Source organism: Alosa alosa, chromosome 4, assembly GCF_017589495.1.
Source record: "Alosa alosa isolate M-15738 ecotype Scorff River chromosome 4, AALO_Geno_1.1, whole genome shotgun sequence".
In the NCBI taxonomy this organism is placed as follows: domain Eukaryota; kingdom Metazoa; phylum Chordata; class Actinopteri; order Clupeiformes; family Clupeidae; genus Alosa; species Alosa alosa.
In genome coordinates this window covers 14,815,785-14,837,805 of record NC_063192.1, presented here as the reverse complement: position 1 = coordinate 14,837,805, position 22,021 = coordinate 14,815,785, and the positions used below count along the sequence as shown (strand labels likewise).

General features: G+C 44.2%; 1 protein-coding gene across 3 annotated transcripts in view; it reads left to right on the top strand.

The window, feature by feature from the left end:
• Positions 1-22,021, top strand: part of kcnd1 (potassium voltage-gated channel, Shal-related subfamily, member 1) — a 39,885-nt gene that overhangs the window by 14,337 nt on the left and 3,527 nt on the right. For all 3 annotated transcript variants that reach the window (XM_048242222.1, XM_048242221.1, XM_048242223.1), the window contains exons 3-5: positions 16,394-16,556; positions 17,175-17,258; positions 21,907-22,002. In XM_048242222.1, coding sequence (XP_048098179.1) covers positions 16,394-16,556; positions 17,175-17,258; positions 21,907-22,002 — 343 coding nt within the window. The remainder of the gene's footprint in view (positions 1-16,393; positions 16,557-17,174; positions 17,259-21,906; positions 22,003-22,021) is intronic.

The following is a 22,021-nucleotide window of genomic DNA, read 5'->3' as shown; positions in this document are numbered from 1 at the left end:
CCACAATGCCCTGGTGCTGATTAAAACACACTCACAGCAGAGCCAGCAAAGTGCCTTGCCAGAGGATGGGCTATTTGACAGCCATACCGACCATTTCACTGTCCAACCACACCAAGCGTCCTCCATCTGATGGGTTTGAGAGAGTGCATCTTCAGGATAACTTGCGCTCATTGCATCGGCATTTGTAAATACCCCTTCCGCTGATATAGACAGACGATAGCAGCATTAGCTCACCATATGCGTGCATGTGGCTATATTTAAACCCTGAAGTAGCCTCCCGCCGAGTGAAATAAAAGGCATTTGAGGCAGCTGACGCGCGCTGCTGCTGCCCATACATCATGCGCAGGGGCGTTCGCCGCTGTTGTTTAGCTGAGACAGACGTAGGAGTCAATTCGGTAGCATGGTATAGATCATACGCACAGCAAAGCACAGTACGCATGCACTTAGTCAAGTTGCAATGCCTGCGGTTTAACCCAGTGGCAGTGAGGCCTGGGAATTCCATCATGGCCTGAACAAGGGGAAGGGAAGGGTTGCTCGCTTCGATCTTGATTTCTGACTTTGTTTGTTCTTTCTTGTTTTCCATATATTTTTCTCTTCTTTCTTCGCCTTCTGTGCCCTCAGGCCCCAAAGAGTATATTTCAGTTTGGTTTTAGAGAATAAACAGACAACTCCAGAGGTGACAGCAGCGCCGTGCAACACTGGGACTCTAGCAGGGGACTTGTTTTAGTTTCAGTCCTCCCCAATAAGTCACCCACTTCCACCCGAGGGGCAAATCATGAGAACTGGTGGTAAGCAACGTTACGTAGTGTAGCCGTAATGAATATAGTGTCTCAGGCTAATGGTAATGCTAACATAAAATCCATACAGTGGGTGCATTACTGCTGTCACATGGCACCAGAATTTAATGACCCGAGCTTTTTGCTGTTGTAAATCTGCGAGGAAGGAGAGCTGAGTTGGCCACACTTTCATGTATTTACAGTGTATGTGCGTGCGTCCCAGTAAATGCTGTTCCTTATGATTATTTTAAGAAAAGTGTGCCTTGTAGTTCACCCTGTCCTGTCCTCAGCAAGCTGAAGTGCTATAAAAAGACACTGAGAGACAAAAACAACGGTCTCCGTTTGAAACTGTTTCAGATCAGTTTGGATTCATATAATTCATTAGATCTAGTTGATGAAGATCTTAGAGCTCTCCCCTTTCCTCTCTGGCTAAGTCATCACAAATGAGGATATCATCTTCATCTTACTCTGTGCAAAACCACTAGTGACTAATCCATTCTATTTTCACCGCACCATATTAACCCATCTCTCTCTCTTCTGCTGCTTTCTTTCGCTCTCCCTCTCTCCCTCTCAAAGTAGGCACCTGCTAATAATGGCCACTGCAGTAACATAAGCCTATGTGTGCCAGGGAAATAGCCGAAATAAGAAAAAAAAATCAAGTCATTATGGGTATGGTAGGCATTGTTTTATCAGTAAAGCATATTCTTATTCATTCAATGAACAAGTGCTGATGAGATGGCAAAATGCATGTAAGAGTGCTTGCAGCTGCTCTGATGTGCCTTGTGATGTACTATGACACACATGCACGTGTGTTTTATGCTTTGACATAAGGGCTTCTTAAGCAGCAAAGTGTTGCCCCCAACTGCAAACCAGAGCCCTCCCTTGTTCACAAACTCCAATTCTCCTGTTGTGTGCAGGTTCTTTTGAGTCTCCAGAACATTTGAACCTCCTTGGAACTCTGTCCCCAAAAATAGCAAGTTCTATCCAATTCTCTCTTGTGCTTTCCTCTCCTCTACAGTCTCTCTCTCTATCTCTCCCCTTCACTCTTCCTCTCATTGCTACCCTCTCCTTGCTGTCCCTTGCGCTCTCTCTCTTTTGCTATCCTCCTGCCCTCCCTCTCTCTGTCTCTCTCTCCCCCTCTCCCTGTTGCTCTATAGCAGCAGTGGGCATCGCCCTGAGGCTTTTAGCCCAGAGGGTGGTGAGGGCACAGCCGGTTGTGGCGTTTAAGCTCTTGCTTATGGTTTCGGCGTGGTGCCCTCTGTCTCGGCTCCTCGGCTGCTGTCCTCTCCCGGCTCTGTGACTCTTCTGGCAGTGTGTGTGTGTGTGTGTGTGTGTGTGTGTGTGTGTGTGTGTGTGTGTGTGTGTGTGTGTGTGTGTGTGTGCGCGTGTGCTTGCTTTAGTGTCCTCCCGAGTGTCAGTCTGCTCTGCACACACCCCTGCTGGTTGTAGTGACCTGCCTGTCCTTTCTCTGCATCCCCTGTCACACTTGTACAAGTGCAAGCACACACACACACACACACTGCACACGTATACTCACACATGTATATATGCATCACACAGACACATGTCACATAGACACACACACATCAGATAACAAAGACACACACACTCATACACATTTGTCACCTGCACACACAGTAACTTTTACACACACACAAACACGCACACTTTTGTGTCCTTGTTCCACCTCATCCACTCACTTCTGGCTAGCTGACAGTCTAGCACTTATGCCCCTATCCTTATTATTACTAGCCTTTCACCTTAGCCCTTGTTATCACCAGCCATACCCATTATGGTAGTATCTAGTTTTCCTCCATTTCTCCTTCACAGCACCCCCCCCCCTTTCTCTTTCTCTCTTCTCTCACACCCTCTTTCTCTCCTCTCTCTCTCTCCTTCTCATCTCATTCCCTCCCAACTCCATGGTGTTTGTCCTCCCTTGGCTGTGCAGTGGCTTCCTGGCTCGATACCACACTCAGATAATGACTTCAGTGTTCATTCCCATCCTGCCGTTTAGCTGTCTTTTATCGACAGGCAGAGGTCAGGGGATGCAGAGAAAGAGCAGGAGGTCTGGAGGAAGGAGAGAGAGAGAGAGACAGAGAGAGAGAGAGAGAGAGAGAGAGAGGGAGAGAGTGAGCCTGCAGAGAGGACAGCTCCCACAAGCAGAGTGGAAAAAGGGAGAGCTGTAATGGCATTAAACAGAGGCTGAAGGGTTGGGGCTTTCACTTACTATAGAAGGGATAGGAAGAGAGACAGAGAGAGAGAGAGAGAGACAGAGAAGTATAGGAAACAGATAGACAACAAGAGGAGGGATGGAGAGAGAGAGAAAGATAATGGAAATCAGAGGCAAACAGCAAGGGGAAAAGAAACGTAAAAGAATATGAAAGAGAATATGCTCAAAAGAGATAAAAAAAGACCGAAATAGAGAGCGAGTGAGCGGATGGCATGAGATACCGGAGGAGAGATGCAGAAAATCTCCATAGTAATGGGATGCTGGAGTGGGAGGTGTCACAGCATCTCGGCACGGCTCAGCCTTCATCTGGCTCTTGCCGCGCAACAGAGACGGCAAGCCCCCAGCGCTGAAGTTTCTCCATGGCCTCGGGAATACACAAGCAGTCCGCTCACAGTCGTTTGACTTTGGGTCCTCTCTCTCTCTGTCTGGCTAAAGCACGCCAAAACTAAAACACATTCCAACAGCACATGCCGGCCCCTGTTTCAAGCCTTTAGGCAAATTGGACGCAATTGATACATTAGGTAAACAGCTTGCATCACACCCACACTAAGACACACACACCTGCACACACACACCTTCCGTGTTGCCTGTAACATATGTAAATTGACCTTCATCCTAAATAGCTCGTTGGTTCGGACTGTCAGCGAGGGTGAGGCTTTTCTGGTGCCTGGTGCTGGGCTTCAGGCCAAGTGGGTACAGTCGGCTTGGGTTGCATTTTCCTCTTCGAGCGGGGCTACCTTGAAGGGCAAGGCTAAAAGCCATACAAATATGGTACAACCGCATCCTACTCTCCACCATCCATTATTTATGATTGCCGCTCTGCAGGACAGAAATCATATTTGCCATAATAAGGTGGAGGCAGTTGTTCAACAGCAATGACAAAAACAAATTCAATTCATTCAAGTTGTGAGATATTGCTAGTGCATTTGGTCTCTGAGTGAGAAGTGATTTACATGTGGGGTGACAGCAACAAAAATACTAACTATTATAAAGACCCTTTCTTTCTTTCACTGACACTTTGAAGACTGACAACTGTGAATGTATTTCAAGTCCCGTGTGTGCGTATTGACGGTCTTGCAAAATCAATAGGATCAATCCCTCCATATCAAGATTCTGTCGGCCCACAGTCAGTTGTGTCCATATATCAGCACCACCTCACGCTGATGTTTACATGGGATTTACGGATTTGCTAATTGTTGCTAATTTGGAACCGCTTGCAGCCAGTGCTGGTCCCTTAGTCCCTGATGAACTGTTAACATCTGATGAACAGATGCTGCGAGGCGAGCGAGGGCCAAGCACCATCTCCCTCAAACATCCTTTACTCCTCTTGTTATTCTACTGGAGCTTTCTAAATGCCGTAGCATTGCTGGGGGGATATTTTTAGCTCTGCTCATTGTATGATTCTTCTCTCTGTCTCTCCACCATGGAGAGTGCCATGAGAATACCATGAGGATGACCTCTAACAGCGATGGCTCCTCGTCAGGATGCTGGATATAGACACTGACATGCTGCAAATGGAGGCTAGACGAGGTAATGCTGTACATGTTGATGATGAGCAGCACTACCACTTCCTGGATTTAAAAAAGGAAAAGAAAGAGAGAGAGAAAAACAACAACAGGCAGGTTAAGGCTCTTGTCTGTCTGACCTTTTTTTTTTGCTCATTACCTTTTCCTATATGAAGAGTTCAGATGCAAAACCCTCTAAATCCGTCTGACCACGTTTCTTTTAAATGAGCATTTAAAATCAGGCTCCTATAGGTTTTTGCCTATAAATCGATATTTCAGACCAGGAAGAGAGTGGTATTTAGTGGGTTTTGAAGTTAAATTATTTGACTAACGTATACTATGTGTGGAGAGCATCCACTCACCATCTTTATCTAATTTTTGACGTAGGTGGCATTTAGAGGCTTTTGCACCTGAACCCTTCATATGTCCTTTTCTTGCTCCTTTATCCCTCTACCAAACTTTGCTGTATGAATAAAACAGTTTCCTTTCCTTGTCCATCTGATAACAGTTCCATTTTAAATCTGCACCTCCTCATATTGTAATAAATGGGATTTAGACAATCCCTCCCCATCGATCATATTAATATGTAAAGCCAGTGTCAGAGGGCTTTATCGGAGCCGTACAGAGCATCACTTATGACTTGTGGATTGTGCAGATCAGCTGTACATATCGTTTTCATCTCATTGAGCTGAACAGTTTCATATCTGGCTCTGACTGTTATATCTTTTGCAGTGATACTGTACAATATACCGAGCTTATACTGAATCAGGCCCAGGCTCTTGAGCTTTCCATATCTTCTTTGAACTTTGCATTGTGATATATGAGAGAAATGTGAGGATGTTTTAACTGAATCCTACTTCATGCGAAGACTGATAAGGGTTCTCGTGCAATGTACAGTAGCCAAATAATTTTTTTCCAAACTGGAGTGAAGATTTGTAGACGTGCGTCACAGATGGCCTTTCAGGGGGCGGTGGACAGATGAGCCTTCTGGAACTCTCTGTATATTTGTATGTGAATATGTGTGTGTGTGTGTGTGTGTGTGTGTGTGTGTGTGTGTGCGTGCGTGCGTGTGTGTGAACTGATCTGTGAACCCTCCTGTTGAGATGAGTACCCAGCCTTCCTCTTTTCCTCCACTGTTTGCGAGCGACAGACTGGAGAAGCTCAATCCTCCCCACCATCATTCAAGCCGTCCATACACTCACTATAGCTCCCTCACCATCAATCAAGTCTGAGGCATCGTTCTTCACTGGCAAGTTTAACGCGGCGTATGTCCTGTTCAACCACTGGCCTCTGCACCAGTGCATTCCCATAGACACTGCAGGTGGGCGTCTGTTCGTGCCTCCAGGGTTAGATTGCTGAGAGGATAGCTGTGATATATATATATATATATATATATATATATATATATATATATAGCTCTCAGGGCGATTGGGGTGACCTTTGAACCCTCCTCCGTCACATTCTTCCTCGCCTCAGTGCTCCGGGTGCTGCATGGCTGGCTAATTGAATGTGAACAACGGCTTTTCACACAAGAAGACCGCGCTGCCCCATGCTGCTCTACCCCCCCAGGCAATAAATTACCAATTCATTTAAATGAATATCCTTCTGGCTGTTTTTACTCTCCATCCATCCCCTTAACACAACACACGCACACACACACGCACATACACACACACATGCATGTGCACACACGCACACAAACACACTCTCCAAAGTCACACTTAAAGCAACAAAATACAATTCTTTTACCTTAAAATAAAACAGCTAAAATGCTACAGTGACTTATAGTACCGAGAATAAAGCCTTTAACATTGCCAGTGTATGTCTGGAATGCTTGATATTGCACTATGTAGCGTTGTTGATTGGGTAAGATAACAACCCATTTAGTCGGTTTTTTGACAAACTGGGCACTGTCTTAGAACTAAATGCCATTGAATATTGATGCCAAGAGGGAAACATATAAATTTTTCCATGGTGTTGCTTTAACTAATACAGCCCAGGCTTTGAATTCATTTGTGTTCTCATGTGGCGCCAATATTGCAAATTAGTGAGTGAGGCAATCAGAGACTTCAGAGAGCCGCCACCCACCTCTTCTGCCTTGTTGCATAAAAGGGCTTGCTGTTTATGTTTCTCGTGTTGTTTTTCGCTGGTAAATTCAGCCCTCACATTCCTTTGTAACTGAAAGGAAGGTCAACAGCTATGTTTCCAGTCTCTCTTCAATCCTCTCCCCCTCTCCTTTGAATACATTTTCATATTTTAACATTTACCAGAGACGTGTGATCTATTTCTATTCATTACATTTGGAATGTAGTGATTTAATGCCGACTTATGTTCTCAGAAAGCTCGAAGGCCGGTCTCTTTCATACAAAGGACAAAAAAGTATTTTGATTGGCCACAACCCAGTTAGAAAAGAAGAAGATAAAAAACAACATTAGATGTCTTGGAGAATAGGATTTACACTAAGATAGGGTTGGGCACCGAAACATGGTTCTAATATGGCACCGGTGCTGACGCAAACGGTAGTAACGGCATCGAATAACAACGTGGATTTCGGTGTCTCATTTCGGTGCTTAAATAGCGTTTTTTTTTATATATATATACGAGGCATCACTGCATGTCATGCGCCATCTCTAACGTCTTGCTCTGATAGCAACACATCCATATACAGTTAGCTAACATAAACACTGTATAAACCAGAGGGGTGCACCACATAGGTGAGTGAACAGTGTTTGACAGCTTGCGTGAGCCCAAGTAGCTTACTTTAAAGCGATATCGCGAGCTCCTGTCAAAATCTAGCAGTGGGCCTAACTACACACAAGCAAAAGGCTATGAAACAACATCAACAGTAGCCTATATGTTACACAATATCCTTGCTAATGCGCTAACTGGCATTGATTTGAAATGTTATCAGCAAAGTTGTAAGGTGAAAACTGTATTTCACGGTGTGTTCTAAACAACATAATGGCATGATATATTTCATGTGCATGAGGCCCATATAGCATCACAATGAATTTGAAGATCATGTTAAAGGTTAGCTGGCAAAAACATAAATATGTAGGTTACATACCTGATGTCACTGAGCTGTCAAAGAGGCTACGAAACCATCTCCGTATGTTATCGCTAATTAAACTTAGCTGACTGGTGTTAGTTGCTGTTAAAATGCCTACTAGGCTAGCGCTGGGAATCTAAACACTTCAACACTGACATGTAGCCTAACCTGTTCAAAACTATTGCGTGTTATGGGTTAAGACATGACATTTCTTGAAGCATTTGGGAACACACTGAATTAACTGGAAAGTAGAGTCCCTGTTAGATTAGCTTGCTTGCAAATGCCGTTGTCCATGACCTTTATGGAAAGCGGTTTTAACATACCTTATGGCAAACCGCCTACACTGGATAAACTAGAAAGCAGAGCTTTAGCCTACCATTGTGTGTGCATGCATGGCAAGCTGTTATAACATTTAAATGTATTATTCGTAGGAGCAATGAGATATTGATAGTAAATTGAATATAACAGTTGAACAATGAACAATTTCATGTTCAAATTTGTCTTATCAATAATAAAAAAAGCAATTCATGCTTTAGACCATTTTAATTTAAAACATTTTAAAAACAAAGTACCGGTTCAGGCACCACTTCGGCACCGGCACCGTTTTAAAAGTATCGATTTAGCACCGGTATCGGATAAAACCCAAACGATACCCAACCCTACACTAAGAACATGCAGCATCACTTGCTGTTAAGGTGTAGTATACGGAAGTATTTCAGCCTCTCTCTCTCTCTATCTCTCTCAGTTTTTCACTCATTCTACTCCCTCTGTCTTTATCACACACAGGCACAGACACTAATTAGTTAACTAGGAGAGTGAGTGATCGGCCAGTTTACTGTCCAGTGTGAATCAGCAGTACAGGGTCCGAGGGTATCCTACTTGGTGCGGTCTGGTGCGGGGCAAGCTTGGGAGGCGAGGTCTCCGTGATGGGAATGCAGAGCTGCTCTGGGCCCTGTGATGGTGGGGTACTGGGGGCCGTAAATAAGGAGGTTATCTGCAGGGGACATGCCCTATCTCTCTCTCTCTCTCTCTCCCCCTCTTCGTTTCTCCCCTACATTAGGTGCACCCTTATCTCTCTGTTCAGTTGTCTCCTGCTTTCCTGCTTCTTCTGTTTTCTTATTCTCTCTCTCTCTCTCTCTCTCTCTCTCTCTCCCTCTCTTCGTTTCTCCCCTACATTAGGTGCACCCTTATCTCTCTGTTCAGTTGTCTCCTGCTTTCCTGCTTCTTCTGTTTTCTTATTCTCTCTTCTCTCTCTCTCTCTCTCTCTCTCTCTCTCTCTCTCTCCCTTCTCTCATTATCTCCCTCTCTAACATCTGACACCTCCATCTCCACAGCAGCCTTCCTCCTTGCAGGCTCCTCTAACACACACGTCCACTTCATTGATCGAACGCCCTCCACCCGATTCTGTTTGACTGCCCTCTTCTCATTCTCCTCTCTCTCACTCTCTCTTTCTCTCTCTCTCTCCCCCTCTCTATTTTTATGTTGACATTTCACAGTACCAGTTCTGAATGGCTTCAAAAGACATTCTTTTTCACTGTGGACACAATGGACCAATTACCCTTTGTCTTTTTTCCGTTTTGTAAATGTGCCTCAAATGTGCCTATCAGAATGCATTCTTGGCTGCCGTCCGCGATTCAAGTTGAACAGAGGGACAAAGTCATAAATTGCCAAGGTGATGTGAGATTCCAGGGCATAATCACCCCGATTCCCAGCCACTGTGCAGGATGTGATAAATCACTATAGCCAAGACTCCATCGCCCAGCTTTGTCCATGATAGGACAACTGCCCTGGAGCCTATGGAGTTTACGTCATTAAAAGTCAGAGCCAAATTAATCATAATCTACAGTAATTAAAGTCACAAACGCAGCTCCCAGAGTCACTATAAGCTTACACTATGGTACATTGTCTTATTTTGGGCCACTGCAGGCACTTCAGAGACATAACATTCCTCTGTTTGCACTGTGTCAACACTTCCCACCTCCCACTTCAGTTGTGTTTCTGAAGTCATCCGTTGCGTGTAGCCCTGCATAATAACTTGTCCTGCCGCATGATGTTCCACTGAGTGAGCAGGTGTGCCCAGCAGCCGCGATGAACAACTGCTCTTGCTTCATTTCATTTCTGGACGCCCGACAGTCGGCCGTTATTAAATCAGTAAATACCAGCTGCAATTAAATCACGAATGGGCTGATTGTCGAGATTGACTTTTATAATACGATACTCGGCGTGTTAAGTGCCAGTGTGGTGATGCCAGCTAACCTGTCACCCACGAGAGGGAGAGTGAGTGTGTGTGTGTGTGTGTGTGTGTGTGTGTTGTGTGTGTGTGTGTGTGTGTGTGTGTGTGTGTGTGTGTGTGTGTGTGTGTCAAGCGCCTTATTGCAGCTGTCACCCTTAATCACACTTAGATTACCCAAAATGTCAATCTGCATCATGGAACTTGGAACAAATATGACAAGATTGCTGTTGGTTTTTCATTATTTCCCCCTCGGTGTGTCTGTTGTTACAACCTACAGATGTACTGAAGCCGCATTAGAGAAGTGTAGTGTTTGGAGAAGACTTTACTGTCGTGTGTGATGTACCGAAGCAGTGTTAGAGTAGTGTAGTGTACTGTTGGGGCAATGCTGTCATGTATGATGGATGACTGGATCTTGCCCAGCATTAGATGCTCTCTAGGGCAGAAACATTGATATCTGATACAGAAAATAAATAAACCGAAAATGTGTACGCTTGCAGTCAGTATCCACACGGATATACAGTGTGTGTGTGTGTGTGTGTGTGTGTGTGTGTGTGTGTGTGTGTGTGTGTGAGTGTATATATGAAGTGAGATGGGGACAGGGGACAGTTTGAGTGTTAAAAAGAAAAAGAGGCTTGAGAAAGAGGCTCTCTGATGGGAAGAGAGATGCTCACTGATCATTCTCCATGGGAGCTGAAATAGCAGCAACGCTCAGAAATCCATAAAGCAGCATTTTCCACTGCGTCTCCCACAAGTGCTCTCAGTTTTCACTCAGAGAGATGGAGAGAGAGAGAGAGAGAGAGAGAGAGAAAGAAGGAAGAAGAGAGGGGGAGACAGAGAGGGGTGGGAGGAGGAGGGAGAGAGAGAAAATGAAAGAAAGAATGCAGGTTAACCCTTCATTCTGAAGCCTCAAGGAGACCTAAAACATCCTGTCACAAGGACACAAAACTCACAGACACACACCATTAGACATCCATTATGTCCTGAATTGCTTATGGGATACATGCATGGGCATAACAAATACATCCATTAGGTCCTGAATTGCTTATGAGATACATGCATGTATATCACTCAGATAGAGACTTTTGTGCTATTGTATTATATTTTGCATGTTTTGATTCTAAAGTGTGCTCTTTTTATAGTCTCAGAGAGAGAGAGAGAGAGAAAGGGTGTGTGTGTGTGTGTGTGTGTGTGTGTGTGTTTGTATGCTGTGTTTGTGTGTGGTGCAGAAACTCCACATCAGCAACTTTTACGAACGGGAGTTTACTGCTTTGTCTCATTTCTCTGTTCGCTCTCCATCTTCCACTCGATCTTCACCATGAACTTCTGACAAACCTCCTTGACCCCTTTCCGGACCAACATCTAGGCCAGGCTGCCTCTTGCACCTCCAGGGATATCTGTCTAAGGCTTTCTATTATGGGAAAATTAAAGGGATAGTATGTTCTCGGGACTAATGCTCTCTGATACGGAAGAATGAATGTGAAACAAAGGTATGTTTGTACATCTGCGTTTATCCTGCTTTGTTTGTAAGACTCGGGGACAACCATGTACCCTGATCTCCCTGTTAGCTGTGCTCCTATGGCTACTTCTTTCTGCACATCCAAAGGGAAATAGCTGTTGTACTTGCATATGGTATGTATGTGCATGCAATGTTTCGATTCCTTACATAACGTGTAATTTCTTCTCCCTTCAGTGGCTTCTTGCTCTTTTTTCTAATCTGATGTTAATTAACATGAGATGCGTGCGCGGCATGGAAAAAAGAAGAGATTGTGATAATGACTGTCGTTGTGCAAGCCCCATATCCGCTGGCTTGCTTATCTTGCTGCCCTGGGCCATCTGTAGAGTCCTTCTTTTCGATAATGTGGATGTCTTCCAATGCGGAACAAGATTAGGCTCTTGAGTTGATGTAGATTGGTCCAGGGAATATAATGTCCCTAAGGGAATATTGAAAAAATGAGAAATAGAAAGAGAGAAAGTAAGAAAGAAAAAAGATTGAGGGTGAGAGCACGAAACAGAACAATAAAAGACTATTCTGACATCATACAGGCTGCTGATTCAGAGCTCCTTGTTATACTGTATGTGTGCTTCTTAAGAGCGTAGTTTGACTAGTACAGGCTGATCAGTGGCAAGGCCAGCAGGCATTTCTTAGAGAGTGGCACTTCAAAGGTAGACAGAGGTGGCAGAAGCACACCTGCTAGTGTAGTATGACAGGAACAAGCAGTTTTTTATTTGGTGTGCATGGTGGCGTGAGGGATCGCAGTGAGGATGATCACAAACATTTAATGTTTTGTCATCTTAATTGCACTGCAATCCAGTGACAGTGATGATGGAAACATATTAATAACAATGATAGTTATCATAGTAATGGCTCTCAGGCAGGCTGGTAGCCCTAGAAGGTGACTAAACTCTAGTCTCTTAGTCCAGTCTTTACCTTAGTCCTGGGGCTATTCCAAGCATATGGTTTAGTGACAAACCTATGAATTGACTCGAAGACTGTGGTAAGCCTCCTGGTAGAAGAGTGTTAAGGCCTCATTTCCCAAGCAAAAGAAAGCCCTAGGACTCCACTCACCCACAAGTTAACTTACCCAAGTCTGTCACTATCTTTTTGTGGCAGAATGACTGCCATTACATGAGGTTCTATATGCTCACATCCTTATCTATTTTCCTCTGTTATGTTTTTTCCTCTGTTTTCGCATTGTCACATTGTCAAACACTGTATTTACTGTCATGAGTTCTTTCATGTGATGACAGTATTGTAAAGAACACAGTGCCTTTTCCATAACTACCACAAGGGGGTGCAAGAATTAGAGGAATGCATACAGCCATGGGATGGGGGCCATTACAAAAATGTTGACCACATGTAGAGTTTCAGCACTTACATAAGCAGGTTCAGTCTCAGCTAAGCACTGGGCACTGCTGTTGTCCATCCCACTCACCCAAGTAGATGTGAGAAAATGTCAAAGGGAGATGGTAGATAACCTCTCATTACAGCTGTGCAGCACGCAAAGCTTCCTAGGAGGACAGTGGGGAGAGTGGCTCTTCACAGGGTCACCAAGCACGGCACGAGATGTGAGGGAGGGACACACACACACGCACACACACACTCACAGACTCCTGACACTCTAACAGCAGGCCCACTGTAGACTGGCCTGTCCCTCTACTGCTACACTAAACTAATTAGATAAAAAACCTTTTTGTCAGCCCCCCTCCACTGAAGACACGGCCTTGCAGATTTGAACAGATTTGAGTTTCCAGCGCCTGTGAAGTATTTACTTCTTTTAAGAATTACTAAGTGACTTTACAGGCAAACTGAATGAATGTGTCTCTATGGTCTGTTAAACGAGATGCACTTTCAATACTATGACTTTTGACCATGAATGGTCCTAACAGCTGCCATTTGTTTTGACAGGTAAAGTGCCTGTACAGATTGGACCGCAGGCACACTGCGTTGGTCCATTAAATTGTTTTTGTGCCTTGAGGCACACCATGTCCTATTGTGGTTGCCATATTGTTTACAAGCCCAAAAAAGCTCACAAGGTCACAAGCCCAAAAAAGTTGTGTCTTAACAATGTCTTTCACATTTCACATCCAAATAACTCAACACTCTGCAAAGCACTCCTGTGGGTCATCAGCAATACAACTAGGGGTTTACATCACACACACACACACACACACACACACACACACACACACACACACACACACACACACACACACACACACACAAACACACACATACACGCACATGCACACACACACACGCATACATTTATCACTTAAGGTAAATTCTATTCTACACTGAGGAAAACCCTATAGACATCTCTTGCCAGAATTGATTGTGTCTTACTATACAACTGGAGGATTTTAAAAACTCAGAGCCTGAACCAGAGCTTAGTGTTTTTACCTAATTATCTCCAACTTTATCCATCTGTGGTCTGGATCACAGAATGAATATAAGCCCATTTAAGATCATGGATTCTCTTCTCGTGGTTAACAATGTTGTTTTTGTAGCTCTAATGGAGCTTCATTGAACTGGCTCACCACTGTTTTGCTCATAGGCTCGCCTCACCTCTGCTCCCCCCTCCTACGGTCCATTTTACAGCACCGTTGTGACGGAGCAGTTTGTACTTCGCACAGACTAGACTCCGTCTCTGCGCCACCATTAAAAAAGCGCCCGCCACACCCAACTGCGGCTTTGCATCGTGTGTTCTGAGGAGGGGCGTTTTCCATGCTGCCGGAAATGCGTCTGTGATCGCGTGCGTTTCCAGAAAGATGTGAGGAGTTCTGAAAAAGGTCCTCAGTCTGGCTGACGAGCCATTAGCTGTCGTCCCGTCATCTGTAGAGTACTGCTCCTTTGTCTCCGCATGCAATTATCCCACACTGATCTCAACTGCTGAGCTGCCCAAGATAGAGTCAGTCCATCAGTGAATGCAAATTGATGCACTTCATCAAATCTGTGTGGTGCCTTTGTGCTTATTATTTTATTAGACACCATATTGGTTTTTAATTTGTTTTTACATCTTTCACTCCATAGTTTCTGTGGTCAGGGAAATCACAAAGTCAATGTTTTGTCTTTCCTTCCATCACCAGCAGAGCACCATTGTGTCTTCCAGTGTTCAAATGCGATTTTTAAAATAAAACCCATGGATGTCTGCAATACTAATCAGTTTGAATAAACAAACAAACGCAGTGTTTTTATTTTTTTTGTTTTTTTTTTATTGCTAACCACAATGCACTGCAATGCACACCCAAGTACTGTATGCATTTGAATGTGGCTTTGCTGTTTGTTTCATCACTCTCCACATTGTTTGTCAGCGTCTCCAAGTGCTGACAGGGCTGCAGTGGCCACCGATACAGTAGGGGCCTCTATAGAGGCTGAACACAAAAGGTTGCATCAATGCAAATAGCCCTTGAACTGTCTTGGCTTAACCAGACCACTGACAGGAAAGCCCCCAGGTAGTCATAGTTAGGTTCATGCCATGGGCTTAGTTTGCCCACTGTTTGTCATGACCAGTTGGCCTTTCTATGGCTTCTGCAGCACAACAAGGTTTAACATAGCCCTGTCATACTTGTAATTCTTGTATATGACTGAGGTTTGTTTGGTTTGATACATCTGCATTTGTTATGACATATACTGTATATATTATCTATGGAGAAAAAAAAAAGATTGTATATTTTTGCACTTGCCTTTAATGTCATTGATTATGAGACTCTGGCACTTGATGACTAGTAAATTACATCAGGTCACCACCAATGTCCACAGGGCAGTTTAATTATGTACTGCCCCCCTTGTAAGTCACTTTAAATGAAAACATCTGCCAAATGAATAAGCATAATGGTAAATCTAAATGGAAGGTCCTGTTGCAGTGCTGTGCTCCCTGGGCTGATGGAACATTCTGGAACATTGGCTCAAGGATGAATGACTGCCAATCAGGGGCCAATTGGCGTCCCCCCTCTCGTCTGCATGGCTAAGATGAATGTGGGGAATTTCAGTTCTGCTACACCTGCCTGGCTTGAGAGCGGCTTCGCTTTTCCTCTCCCTCGCCTCGGCTTGCCTCGCGCCCGGCCTTCGCTGCATGATTTATGAATCAAATCAAAACACTGACTAGCTAGTGAATGAGCAAGGCCGCCTTAGTCTGTCGCAAGCCAGCAGGCGATAACATACAGGGGAGCATTGGAAATGCTGCCTCTTTGAGAGACAGACAGAAGGTGGGACAGAATATGTATTTGAGTGGGTGGTCTGAAGCAAAATGCTGTGTATGTATTGTGTTTTTCCCTGTAAGTGTGTGTGTGTGTGTGTGTGTGTGTGTGTGTGTGTGTGTGTGTGTGTGTGTGTGTGTGTGTGAAGTGAGGGTGGGTGCCTGCCCACTCGTATAAAATTAGTTTCTCCGAGACAGAGAGATTGAGAGATGGCTGTAATAGTTTAATTGCTTTCGAGTGAATATTTCTTTGCCATTGGAGCCATTAGGCGCACTGCTTAATGAGATGTGATGGTTTGAAATCTATCATTCAAAGCTCATCTAAGATGAGCTTTGAATTCCTGCGGATGCAGGCATCAACACAACCCTCTCCAGTGTGCTCTCACTAATGCACCCAAATAGAGCTGGGTTCATGTGAGTGGACCTTTAAATCAACACACGCATTTCTAGAGTGGCTTAGATTAAATGGATGAATGTACACAGGATATTTGCCTGGACATAAAGAATGCAACAATAACAACTGTAACAGGGTCAGGACTATTTGAAGCTTATATTGAGATTGTACTTATGGTTTTGCATTATATTAAGAGCCTACTTATAATTTTCCATCAACATATACGTCATAGGTTCAGTAGTGCTTGTAGCTTCAGTGTGTCACCGATTGTTGACTACTCCTATCATCAGTTAAATTTTAGTGTTGCCAATTATGTGGCAATTTAGTTGCAGTATCAAATTGGCTCCTCCATTACACACTGACAAATCGGAGCATCATCTACTATGTTATGATCATGAGTTCAGTGGTCAGACTGCAAGAACCTGTGATAATATCACTCCTATTGGACACTGTGGTAAAAAATCTTCATGATGGTATGGTATGCATTATTGTTTGTGTTTGTGTTTGCAGGTATGGAGACATGGTGCCCAATACCATTGCGGGGAAGATCTTTGGCTCCATCTGCTCTCTCAGCGGAGTGCTGGTGATCGCTCTGCCAGTGCCGGTCATCGTGTCCAACTTCAGTCGCATCTACCATCAGAACCAGCGGGCCGACAAGATGCGGGCCCAGCAGGTACAATGGATAGCAGAGAGAGCGGAACACCTCTGTTGTTATTGTTGTTTTTTTTGCTATGTTTTTCTCATTCTTCTCTCTTCTTCTTGTGCTCTCTCTCTCTCTCTCTCTCTCTCTCTCTCTCTCTCTCATTCTCCCACTCCCACCCTTGATGCTCCACTGGGAGCAGAGGGCATCAGGAGCTCTAAAGTGGATGTGGTTTTCGTCCGTCCTCTCCCTCACATAGTCAAAGTTTTAATAATGCATATTTTTTTGGGAGTGTTCTCTTTCCTCTTTCCTGTCTCTTCAATCCATCCTCTGTGTCTTGACTCGACCATATTTATGCCCTGTCTGACACAGCCTCTCCCCATTTTACTGTGTAATAATGTCCACAGATGTTTCTCTTCCTTTGATTTAGTGTAATTTAAGGAGAATAAACATTGTGATGAGCTATCATTTGCTACTTAGCCACAAATGACTGGATCATCTCTTTATGAGACAACGGTTACTTCTGGAGCAGTAAGAGAAATAAGGCTGTCGTGAAAGGGGGGTTTATATTCTCTGGGTGCTGCATTTCGGGTTATGTGTGGAACAAGTGCTGACACAGTAATTTCAGCTGTGTTCTTCTCTATTTTTCAGAAAGTGCGGATGGCCAGGATCCGTCTGGCAAAGAAAGGGACCACCAATGCATTTCTGCAATATAAAGACGACGGAGGGTTGCAGGTAGGAATAGATAACATGACTGTTGATAAAAGTACGGATATCTGGAATGAGCTCTCTGAACACATGGGATGTTGGCATTCAACATACACACGTCACCAACTATGCACTTTCATGCACTTGAATTAACAACCGTTAAATGCATGTACGCTCGGACGCAAAGGCACATATAGAGTCCTGAGTCCTGCTTGGAGGTGAGCCTCTCTGGTGAGGCAAATGAGAGGTACATTCTGGGAGAATCATTCTGGATCTTTCTCCCACATGTCAGGTGAGTGGGATCAGGCGGCTCAAAGACTTCATTTTGTTATGCTGAGAGGAGAGAATAGAAGCTGGGGTCCACGAGGCATTGGTCCATTTCCCAGAAGTCCCGGGCTGATGAGATGGTGTCGTTAAGTGTGCTCCCAGCTGTAGTATGCTGGGAGGAATGCCTATGCTTTACTGCACCTGGGAGGGAAGTAGACAGTCATGCGTCTTGCCTCCTCACCCCATGCCTGACAACACCCTCTCCTTCCCTTCAGTTTCCTTGTGAGATTCTGTTGTTTATGTTTTATATTAATAAATAGGTGGTTTGACTCCGCCATGAAGGCTTTTTTTATTGCATTTTTTGAAATTCTGACTGTAACCAGAGAGAATTTATTGAAGGATCGAAAGGGATATTCTCTGACAGTGTGGCTGTCTGAAAGGAACTTTAAATAGCCAAATGTCACATTGCCGGTCATCAATAATTCATTACCAGAGCCTGCTCAATTAGACCAATCCGAAGGAGCGCCATGGCTTTTGAAGTGTTCACTTTTCAGAATAAAACTTTTTTTTTTCTAAGTTATTGTAGCCCAGCCAAAAGTGCTAGAGGACACTTCATTCCCCTCCAAAACACCTCAGTGGGATACCGTCCACGGTGTAGAATTTTGCGCTGTCCTCAGATTGCTGCTAAGCTATCGAACGGAGGAGGCTAAACGGCGTCCTCTGGCCGTGACCCTTGGCTGCGTGTCGCTGCTGTGCGGAGACAGAGGGAGTAATTGGGAGTTGGTCGGACGTCGGGGTCAGGATCCCAGCGCCTCGGATCCGACGGCTTGCAGCCGGGTGGGAGGTGGGAGGCTGATGGGTAACTGTAGCGGTGGGAGGCTAATGGCGTTCTGACGGAGAGTGTGACATCATGTGACATGCACCCGCCCGCTGGTTTCTCCCTCCTCATGCTGAGCTGCTGCTGTTGTCTGTTGTCTGTTGTCTGTTGTCTCCCTAAGTTTTAGTCGATGTCGTTATGTCTCTCATGGGGCTGCTCACTCCATCTCCACATGAGAGAAGACTCATGGCCAGAGCAGACTCAACAAGAGGACGCTGTTTAGCTTGATTTGGTTCACTCTGTGTTTTGTGACAGAACAGGCCTGTACCATATGCACTGGCCTCAAAGGCCTTGGTCCTGTACAAGTGCCTCTGCTTTGCAAGTTACTGTACATTTTGTTTTGTTTTTTATCCTAAATTACTTTATTGAAGGCAAAGCACACAACTGAATCCCTGATTGGATTCTTTGACTTACAGTACTCGAATCCTCCTGTTTTACAATAAGACTGTTGAGAACCCCATGTTTTAATGTTTAGTTTTGTTCTCTTCTCCAGTTCTTCCCTCCATTTGTCATACATTGCTTACAATTTGAGTCTTTGACTTTGGTCCTTACTTCGGTCTGTCTTGTTATTAGGTAAAATAACTGCGCTCCTTACCAGATGGATTAAGGCATACCCACATTCTCACAAACACATTTACGACTTAATAATCCCTTCAACACAGGAGATGATCTCACATCCCATGCACCAAATGAGAAGGTTGCGGTGCAGACAAACAGGCAGAGAAAGAGATAGACACAGAGAGAGAGAGAGAGAGACAGAGAAAGAGAGAGAGAGAGAGAGAGATTGAAATCTCATATTTGCTAATGCGCAAAGTTGAGTTCTGAGGAATCCTTATTCTGTTTCTTCTCAGCAGCTGAAAGCCCACTATAATCCAATATTTACAATCCCAGTGTGGGGGTTGAGGGGGGGTGTGGATCTATAAACCCATTACTAACAGGGTAGTGGTGCTATTTATAAACCTGGAGCCTTCCTCTCTGCCCCCCCTCTTCTGTTCTCCTCTCGAGTCTGCCACAGTTTTGTATTTTCCAGGTGCCTCACTTATTTCCGCCCTGCACTCTCTGATGTGCAGTTTTTTACCCCTGTCTTGAAAAGCATGCCCCAGGTGTACAGTACGCTTGTGACTAGAGGTGGCTGCCTGGGATGATGGACGCCCTGCTGCTGTTCTCTTCTCAGCTGTGTGGATGAATGCTGTGTTGTAGGTTACTATGCTGCACATTTGGCCCCTGTGTGTGTGTGTGTGTGTGTGTGTGCGCGTATGCATGGGTACAGATAGATGGATGTAATGCTCCACACCTGGCTACTGTCCACTCTTTCCTCATTAAAAGAAAAAAAAGGATATTATCCCTCTGCTCCAGCAGGCGGTGTCTGTGGAGCATGCTCTTTGTCACTTGCCTTGCGTGCTGCTGATGTACTGCTGAGGACACTACACGGCCACCACGTGTCTGCAAGGCCACGGGGAACGATCAATCCTGGGGAGGTTAATTTCCAGACCATGCCACCATGACCCCTTGACCTACAGTATAACGCAGAAACGGGACCTGCATGTTAAAGTGCAGCTTTATGAATGTTTTTGTAGAGTGGGTCTCAATGAGATGAGATAGCAATCAATCAAATGGTAGCCCTCCTGAGATGTGCATGGACCAGTAGCTAGTAGTGCGTATATGCAATATTTACTGCACTGTAAATGCGCACATATTATATAAGAATACTGTTTTGTAGTCATGAAATACTTTTTTAAAAAAAGTCTTCCAATCTATCACAGCTATCTTTTGCAGCATATTTCTATTTGTGGCCCTTTTCTTCCTCTGCTTCAGCTGTGCATACAGCACCAACGAGAATAAAGCTCTGAAGGTTAAAGTGTCACATTAATTTATGCATGCAGTGATCACATCTCATCATGTACTGTAATATCAGAGATGGTAGGTGTACTGATTGTAAGAATAAAGAAAAAGAAAAAAGTACAAAATCGGGTTAGCCATTATCCTATGTTCTTCAATCAAGTCTATCAATCGACAAGACAAACTGGACATGGCTGGTACATAAAAGGCACGACATTGGTGTGATTCCATTATCTCCTACACAATAAAACCCAGAGTTGAGATTCAATCACCTCCTGATCTCATTGAACATGCGTTTGGTGTTAATCATCGGGAGCCTGTGATCCAGGGACTTGGTCTCTAGCCTCTGCAGAGAAAATTGTGTCGTTAATGTGACAGCTGTATCAGCAGACCTGAACACTGGAGCTCAGCCAGTGATTGATGGGTAAAAGCCTGAGGATCTACTGCAGGACAAGTAATCTCTCCCTCTCTTTTATCAAGCTCCATCCGTTCCAACTTGTGCCAAACAACCGCAGTAATTCCCGACATGGATTTGATTGCACTGTTAAATCATGCTGTTGTTGCAGGTATACAAAAATCTCCCACATGTGTATTCTGTGTATACTATGCAGTTGAGTCACATGACATGTGGGTTTTACTTCTTACATTGACACATCTACTACTGTCTGCTTGTGAATAGATGTTAAACCAACGGCTATAAAGCTTTCATTTTGTATGATAATATTTGAAAAACTAACATTTTATTTTGCTATGGCCTTTCACAGATAGGGAATCATACCTATGCATTGACATAGAGAATGACTTTGAATTTCAAGTCTAACTCAATCATGGATGATGTTATCAGACATATCTGAGTGAGATCTGACAAATGTCCTTTTTTGCGGATCTTGCATTTTCCTACAAGCCAGCACAACAGGGCTGTTTTTGACCTTTTTAAGCCTCTTTCAAAATAGCCGTTCTCCGTCTTAAAGATAAGATCACTGGAATTTAAGTGACTTTGACAGGATGTACCCTGTCTATGGCAATACTTCTGATAAACCACCTTTACCTGAAAAAACATCAGTCTGCTCTGAGATGGTATCGGTAAACTTCCAACAATTAGTTTTTGCCAATGTCGAATAGGACACTTGTCCTCTAAGACTGAATGGTGGTCTGAATAAAGGCCGTTTTCCCCGAGGGGTTAAAACTTCCGCTAGATGCCAGAGGAAACAATGCAATGGGTCGGCCACCCTCTGTTGTCCATTTGGACACTGAAAAGCTTTAGAGTGATAATAGACTCTTCATGTTTCCCCTGGCCCCTATGTGAAGGGAAAGTGCATTAGGTTTCTATGTGGATCAAACAGATATGTCAAGAATCTTAAATGGCTTTTTAGTGTTCCATAAACCTTTAAAGACACACAAATACCCACAAAAAAACCCCCAAACTGTTGGAATTTGTGCAGCTACTTAGCAGAATGCTAAAATGCAGATTACACAGCAGCACATACTTCAAGCAGGACTGTTTGGCATCATTTTGAACTTGCTACAGCATAGCTATATTTTGGACTTACCAAAAAGCACAGAGTCCACTATCAAGACATCAATCTGCACATGTGAATAATGTCTGATGGGACTGATCTCTTTCTCCTGGGCGAGTGAGCTTTGCCCTGTGTGTCTGAATTTTTTTTCTTTTCCCCTTTTGTTTTCTTGCAGGATCATGACAGTGACAGCACTGCTTTGTGTGTGAAAAACAGATCTGCCTTTGAACACCAACATCACCACCTCTTGCACTGCCTGGAGAAAACCACGGTGAGTTTTACTGCTGCCA